This window comes from Lathyrus oleraceus, chromosome 6, assembly GCF_024323335.1.
Source record: "Lathyrus oleraceus cultivar Zhongwan6 chromosome 6, CAAS_Psat_ZW6_1.0, whole genome shotgun sequence".
In the NCBI taxonomy this organism is placed as follows: Eukaryota; Viridiplantae; Streptophyta; class Magnoliopsida; order Fabales; family Fabaceae; genus Lathyrus; species Lathyrus oleraceus.
The window spans coordinates 81,631,591-81,639,582 of record NC_066584.1 but is presented as its reverse complement, the minus strand read 5'-3'; the positions used below and the strand labels follow the sequence as shown (position 1 = coordinate 81,639,582).

Here is a 7,992-nt window from a genome sequence, read left to right as displayed (position 1 = left end):
AGTTTATTTTCACACCCACCCAACCACCCACCCTTTTGTAGACATTTGTCTCTTCGCTGGTGAGGAGACAAAGCACCACCCAACCAGCAAACCAAAACCAAAACCAAATAGAAACACACAAACAGACAACATTGTTTACTGTGTTTTGCAAAAGGCACTGAGATCTAACTAATATGGGGTGGCACAAAATTCAGTGTCAAAAATACTTTTCATTTATTTTACTTTCATTTTGGTGAGTTTTGCATCATCTCTCAATTATGCGGTTTTTCTTTCCTATGCTCAATTCAACTTGATTCTCTTTCTACTTAACACTGATCATAAATAAGCTTAGTCGATTTGATTTGATTTGATTTGATTGATCATGTAGTATCTTGTTAAAATTTGAGAACTGATTATTGATTTGTATTTATTGGATCATCAGATCAGATAGTTCTGTTGATTCAATTTTGGAATTTGAGAAACAAAATCCAACTTCAACCAATCAGGTATGTTTATTTTGTTTATTTTTTTGTACTCTTTCAGATCAATTTGAGAAAATAAAAATTGATTTGGTTTATCTGAAACTGGAAATTTTGTAATCCGTTCATTTTGTTTGTTCCTATGAATAGATACAGAAGCAGAAACTGTGATTACTTGGTTGACTTTGTAGTCAAACCAAATTCATGTGGAGGTTTTGGTTCTTCAGGTTTTTGAAGGATTGATTAAGTTCCTACAACATCAGAACAGAAATCGGCGATGGCGAATCTGTCTCAAGCTGATTCTAGGAGAATGTATTCTTGGTGGTGGGATAGCCACATAAGCCCTAAGAACTCGAAATGGCTCCAAGAAAATATTACCGGTAACGCTTTCTATCTTTCCGGCTTAGTTTGTAAACTTTGTATTTTATTTTCTTGATTACCTAGAAAGATATGACCGTGTTACCATCGATCATTTGAACTTATCACGATGATATGTCGTGTTGCGCAGATATGGATTTCAAGGTGAAGCAAATGATTAAGCTCATTGAAGAAGATGCGGATTCCTTTGCCAGGAGAGCGGAAATGTACTATAAAAAAAGGCCGGAGCTTATGAAAATGGTCGAGGAGTTTTATAGGGCATACCGAGCGTTGGCTGAGAGATACGATCATGCCACTGGAGTGATCCGCCAAGCCCATCGGACGATGTCGGAAGCATTTCCTAATCAAGTTCCTATGATGATCACGGATGATATGGAGACTGAGCCACGTACTCCTGAAACTCGCCACCCTTCACGCGCGTTTCTTGATTCGGATGAATTAGAAAAGGACGCTCATGTTATCAAAAGAAACGGAGCTTATAGTGAAGAGCCTTATTCTCCGTTGAACAATACAGGTTTAAGACAGCTCAATAATCTCTCCATCCCTCGAGAACACGCCAAGTTTGCAGAAGGGCGTGCTAGGAGGGCGCTCAATTTTTTAGAGACGGAGGAGGAAACTAGCGAGCTAAAAAATGGAAGCCAAAACACTAAGGCTCAAGTTTCGTCTGAGTCCGAACGTGTCGCAAAAGCGGAAGCGGAAATTTCAGCCTTGAAGAAAGCACTTGCCAAATTAGAAGATGAAAAGGAAGCTGGGTTGCTTCAGTATCAGAAGAGTTTGGAGAAATTATCTAATCTTGAATTAGAAGTGTCTTCTGCACAAGAGAATTATCAAAAACTCGATGAACGAGCAAGCAAATCAGACACTGAAGTTCAAAGCTTGAACGAAGCGGTAACCAAATTACAGATTGAAAAGGAAGCTTATCTTCTTCAGTACCAGGAATGCTTGGAGAAAATAACCAATCTGGAGAAAAATATTTCTTCTGCTGAGAAGGACGCGGAAGAGTTTAACGAACGCGCTACGAAAGCTGAAACTGAAGTTGAGTCGTTGAAGCAGGACCTCGTTCGAGTAGAAGCTGAAAAGGAAGCTGCCCTTGCTGAATATAAACAGTGCTTGGAGACTTTATCGAAACTCGAGGAGAGATTAAAAGAATCTGAAGAGAACGCTAGAAGGATTAACGAGCACGCCACTATAGCTAATAATGAAATCGAGGCTTTGAAGTTGGAAGTTACTAAACTTAATGAAGAGAAGGAAGAGAATGCTCTCCGGTATCAGCAATGCTTGGAGATAATTTCCAGTTTGGAACATAAACTTTCGTGTGCCGAAGAGGAGGTTCACCGATTAAACTCAAAGATAGACGACGAGGTTGAAAAGTTACATAGTTCCGAACAAAAGTGTCTTCTTTTGGAAACATCAAATCATGCTCTACAGTCCGAATTACTGTCTTTGGAACAAAAGACGGGGTCTCAAAGTGAAGAACTTAATGAGAAGCAGCAAGAATTAAGTAAACTTTGGAGTCGCGTACAAGAGGAGAGACAGCGTTTCATTGAGGCTGAAACAGCTTTCCAAACTCTTCAGCATTTGCATTCTCAATCTCAGGAAGAGCTTAGATCTTTTGCTGCCAACTTTCACAGTAAAGTGGAATTACTGAGGAATGTGGAATCGTGTAAGCAGGCTCTAGAGGATGAAGTGCACAGAATCAACGAAGAAAACAAAATTCTAAATGAGGTCAAGATTTCTTCTTCGTTGTCTATAAAAACTTTGCAGGATGAGATATTGAATTTGAAAGACACGATAGAGAAACTCGAACAGGAGGTTGAGCTGCGACTCGATGAAAGAAATGCTCTTCAGCAAGAAATTTACTGTCTTAAAGAGGAGCTTAACGGCATGAATAAAAAACACGAAGCTATGATGGACGAGGTCAGGTCAGCTGACTTAGATCCTCAGTGCTTTGGCTCGTCTGTGAAAAAATTGCACGACGAGAACTCAAAGCTGAAAGAGATGTGTGAGGCTGACAAAGATGAGAAAATAGCTCTTTTGGTGAAATTGGAAATAATGGAGAAACTTTTGGAGAAAAATTCTGTTTTAGAGAATTCCATTTCCGACTTGAATTCTGAGTTGGATAGTCTAAGAGGAAAGGTAAATATCTTGGAAGAAACATGCCAGACTTTGCTTGCGGAGAAATCAACTCTTGCTGCTGATAAGGACACCTTGTTTTCTCAATTACAAGCCGCAAACGAGAAGCTGGAGAAGCTCTCAGAAAATAACAATCTTTTGGAAAATTCACTATTTGATGTCAATGTTGAACTTGATGGATTAAGGGGAAAGTCCAAGGTCTTAGAAGACACATGCCGGATGATTGAACATGAGAAGTCCTCTATCTTTTCAGAGAAAGAAGCCTTAGCTTCAGAGTTGAACACCACTCACCGAATGCTGAACGGTCTTGAAAAACAACACGGTGAATTGGAACTAATGTATTCGGAGCTAAAAGGAGAAAGGGCGTCTGCACTTCAAAAGGTAGAAGAGCTATTGGTTTCCTTGTATTCTCAAAGGGAAGAACATTGCAGAGTTGTGAAGTTGAATGAAGACGAAGTGGCAAACAAGGAATTACAAATTCATACCATGCAAGAAGATGCGAAGCTCCGGAAAGAAGAATATGACGAGGAGCTGGATAGAGCTATACATACTCAAAATGAAATTTTCATCTTGCAGAAGTTTATCCAAGATTTGGAAAAGAAAAACTTTTCCCTTCTAGTCGAGTCCCAGAGACTTTTGGAGGCGTCTAAAATGTCAGACATAATGATTTCTAAATTGGAGACTGAAAGTATTCAAAAGCAAGACGATGTGAATTCTTTGTCCGAGAAGCTTAAAATACTAAGAATTGGGCTGCTTCAGGTAGTGAAGACTCTTGGCGTTAACGGTGATCATTTCTTTGAAGATATGCTTGATGAAGACCAAACTCTCCTGAACCATATACATGGAAAACTTAAGGAGAGACAAGAGTCTTTTGACACAATGTTCAATGAAAATCACCACATGGCCATTCAGAATTCAGTTCTGGTTTCATTTCTTGAACAATTGAAAATGAAGGTAGAAAATCTTGTGATAGAAAAAGGCGTGCTTGACGATATGTCCAGAATACAGTCGAAGAAGTTCATGGAATTGCAAATAGAGTTCCAAAAGATACTGGAGATGAATCAGGAGTTTAAGCTGACAATAATCAAAGGAGAAGAGAGAATAGAAGGAATGGCAACTGAAATGGATAATCTGCGCGAAGAGCTGTCAGACTTGGAAAAGAACCACAGAAACTTACAGGAGGAAAACTGCATGATACTTGAAGAGAAAAAATCCTTGATGGGAAGATTTAAAGATCTGAGCGAAGAGAAGGGTAACTTGGAAAAAGAAATCTGCGTCATGTTCCACGAGACATTAGTTCAATCTAATATTTCTGTGGTTTACCAGAATATTACATTTGAAAAACTCCGGGAACTTAAACAGCTTGGTCAAGAACTTGATAAGCTCGTTTCAAAAAATAATAGCCTTGAGGAGAGATTGAAGATAATGGCATACAGATTAGAGAATGAAGAAAAGGAAAATTCTCATCTTAAAGAGTTATTTGTGAAGTCGAATGTTGAATTGAATTTAGTTGAATCTGTCAATGATCAATTGAATTGTCAAATTAGAAATGAAAAGGAAATGTTGTGTCAAAAGGAAATTGTGCTTTTGGAAGCAGCTAAGACATTTCGTGCTTTACAGACTGAGAAGAAAGAATTGCAAACATTGGTGGAAGATCTGAAGATTCGATATGATGATGCTAAGGAGAAACTTGAAGAGCAAGCTAATCGAAATTTAATATTGTCATCAGACAAGGACCGTCAAAATGAAGAGCTCGGAGCCCTTTACGAAGCAAACCAAAATTTGGAATCTTTAATCAAGTGCCTACACCATGAACTTGAAGAAACTAAAACGAGGGAAAAGAAGCTAGATTATGAAGTACGTGAAGGAATAAACGAGATTGAGCAATGGGAAACTCAGGCTACAGCACTCTACGCTGAACTGCAGATTTCTGCTGTCAATGAAACATTATTTGAAGGGAAGGCCTACGAGCTAGGTGATACATGTGAGCATCTTGAGCGGATAAACAACTCGAAAGACATGGAAAGTGAACAGATCAAAGAATTAGTTAGCAAGTTGGAAGGTGAAAATGCGAGACTGTGTGGTCAATTAGCTGCTTATGTTCCAGCTATCAGTGCTTTGAGTGATTGCGTAACATCCCTAGAGGTGCAGACTCTTGGACATGCAAAACATCATGACTATGACAAACCGGAGGTATTAATTTCCTCTTTCTCAACTTGTAACCAAATATTATTTCCTTTTCATTGATATAATTTGCATTATAATCACCATTTCCAGGTCGAAATTTTGGTGAATCACCAATACACTGAAAATGGTCAACAGATAGATGAAGATCAGACTGTCGGAAAACCGGATCCGCTTCTTGAATTCCAAAACCTGCAGAGGAGGATCAATGAAATTTCAGTGGCAGTTAATAATTTAAAAGGAAGTTTCAAACTGAAGAATGAAATGAGAGAGATTCAAGAAGCAAATGAGAAGTCAAGGCCAGATAATCCGGTAACTGAGATTGAAGTACTACCAAAAGACATCATGCTTGATCATATATCTGAAAGTTCATCCTATGGAATAAGCAAGAGAGGAACTCATGAGTCTGATGATCATATGCTTGAGTTGTGGGAAACATCTGACAAGACACCGAAGATGGCAGCAGAACCGGTAGAAGATCATCATCAAAGAGGAATGGCCAAAAAGCCCTACAATAAACATCCTTCAGGAGATTCCTTGTTGGAAAAGGAATTGAGTGTGGACAAGTTAGAGATCTCAAGAAGATTGTCACGGCCACGTGAGGATAGAAACAAGAGCAAAGTTTTGGAAAGACTTGATTCTGATGCACAGAAGTTATCGAACCTTCAAATAACCATACAAGATTTGATGAAGAAAGTGGAAACTACGGAGAAGAGCACAAAAAGGAAAGGTGCCGAGTATGATACGGTTAAAGGGCAGCTTGAATCTGCTCAGGAGACTGTCACGAAGTTGTTCGATGTCAACCGCAAGCTGATGAAAGATGTAGAAGAGGGTGCACTGTCTTCAGCTGGGAAGGCAGCATCAGAGTCAGATGAGATTGGAAGTGTCAGCAGGAGGAGAGTTTCGGAACAGGCACAGAGAGGATCAGAGAAAATGGGACAACTTCAGTTGGAGGTGCAAAGACTGCAGTTTCTTCTTTTGAAACTGAATGATGGAAAAGAAATCAAAGAGAAAACAGGAATGGCGGATCAAAGTCCGCGAGCACGTTTGCGGGATTATATCTATGGCGGGACAAGAACCAACCATCAAAAGAAGAAAAAAACACCTTTTTGTGCATGTGTAAGACCACCAACCAAGGGAGATTGATTTTTTTTTATACCATATTTCAACCTCATAAGACATTAGTTTTCTTGTTTGTATAAATCATATTTTGATATGTCTGTACATGTTTGTGCCTCATGTATTTGTAAGAAGAGGCTAGGATAGAACTTTGCAATTTCTTTTTCTATGTTAAATTTTGAATAATCCCTTCCTTCCCTTATGTCTAGTTAGTGCATGTGTGTCAAGGTTTCTGGCTTAAGTTTGATCTCAATTGTTACATATAATTACAGTTTGTAATAACAAATATTCTATATCACTTTCTTATTAACACCCCTAAGATTGATGAGGTGTGAGCATCAATTTACTAACCAAAAAAAATTGATGTAGATGCAGAACAAATTTTTAAAAATATATGTGTTTCTGAAAAGTTAATAGAATAATTTAAAGCATTTTAAATTTGATGTGTGTGGATAAAAAGAACAACAACAAAAATAAATGCCATTTAATAAAAAAATAATTATTTGTGCAATAAAACACAAATTTTACTTTGCAGAAGAAGATAAAGTAAAGATAAATAATACAATAAATTGGATAGTCAATTCGATCAAACGATCTATTCTAGAGGAGAGATGTTCTTTGATTCACTATATTCCAATAGTTGTTACAAAAGATTTAAGATGAATTAAAAAAAAAAGTTATTCAAGCTCCTATGAACAAACTATATTTTCTACCTAATTGTTTCTCAACGTATCTATCTCTATATATGAATCACTAAACCCTAATGTATTTATAAGTGCTTTCCAATCCCCTTTAAATATCTCAAAGGATTTTCCAAATTCTAAGAACACTCATAACAATTTAACCTTGTATCTCTAAGATTATCATTAGAATTCCCAAATCATTCTCTGCCTCCAGTTTTAAAGTTTTGAAGGTTGTGATAACACGTATGCAAAATACACATATTTATAAATGTTTAAACTCAACAGATCATCGAACTGGAACAAGGAAGTCCCATACACGTGAATTGAGACAATTAGACTCGAGCTTCGATGAACTGATCCGTCCATTGGATCTAGACCCACTGTCGTGTCGCCAGCACTGGCTTCGCCGCCATCCCACCATTCTGACAATAGTCTCAACCTCACTTTGTGGTGTCACTCCATCTCTGGAGTGAGCCTCACGTTGCGCCATCTCGGGAGCCAGCCTCACACCACGCCAACTCCGTTGCAAGATTCCCTTACAGTTAAGTCGTCTTTGTCAACTTTCAGGATGGTTTATTACTTCTGCAATCATGAAATATGTTTTCTTTCTATTCACCACTTAATATTTTAAGACATATTTCAATAATCTCTACCTTGACTAGTGGTGTCAATTTATCCATCAACCACATTACCGCTTTATTCCAATTCAACATATATTAAACAATTTTTATCAAGTTCAAGTCTTGATTGAACCTTGATCTTTCCACTTGTATCCACTTGTTCCCAACCATCTTTTTCAGCTTCAATAGTCTAACAAGCCCACAAGTATGTTTTGTAAGAACAAAAATAGTTCTACAATAGATTCCATGATTTTGATGATAACAAAGGATGAAACCAAAAGTGGTACCCTAACGAAAAGTTTCTAAGTGTGCAGGGTTCTAAAGAAAGAAGAAATAAATCTGATGATGTCATCAGATGCAAAACAAGATCAGATGCAAAATCTCAAGTATCAGAAGCATCTAAAGAGGAATCTCATT

General features: G+C 37.8%; 1 protein-coding gene across 2 annotated transcripts; it reads left to right on the top strand.

Moving 5' to 3' along the window:
* On the top strand, positions 1-6,513 carry LOC127097567 (protein NETWORKED 1D). Of its 2 annotated transcripts, none has more exons than XM_051036058.1 (5): positions 1-232; positions 422-485; positions 686-838; positions 967-5,162; positions 5,247-6,513. In XM_051036058.1, exons 3-5 carry the CDS (start codon positions 736-738, stop codon positions 6,297-6,299), a joined length of 5,352 nt encoding a protein of 1,783 aa, XP_050892015.1. In that variant the 5' UTR covers positions 1-232; positions 422-485; positions 686-735; the 3' UTR covers positions 6,300-6,513. The 2 variants fall into 2 exon arrangements, with proteins under 2 accessions (XP_050892015.1, XP_050892014.1); XM_051036057.1 differs by having other exon boundaries at positions 609-838.
* Positions 6,514-7,992: the final 1,479 nt, after the last annotated feature.

Coding starts and splice junctions, on each gene's coding strand:
- LOC127097567 (XM_051036058.1), top strand. CDS start 736: ATGGCGAATCTGTCTCAAGCTGATTCTAGGAGAATGTATTCTTGGTGG. Junction 839..966: donor GCTCCAAGAAAATATTACCG/GTAACGCTTTCT, acceptor CGTGTTGCGCAG/ATATGGATTTCAAGGTGAAG. Junction 5,163..5,246: donor ATGACTATGACAAACCGGAG/GTATTAATTTCC, acceptor CACCATTTCCAG/GTCGAAATTTTGGTGAATCA.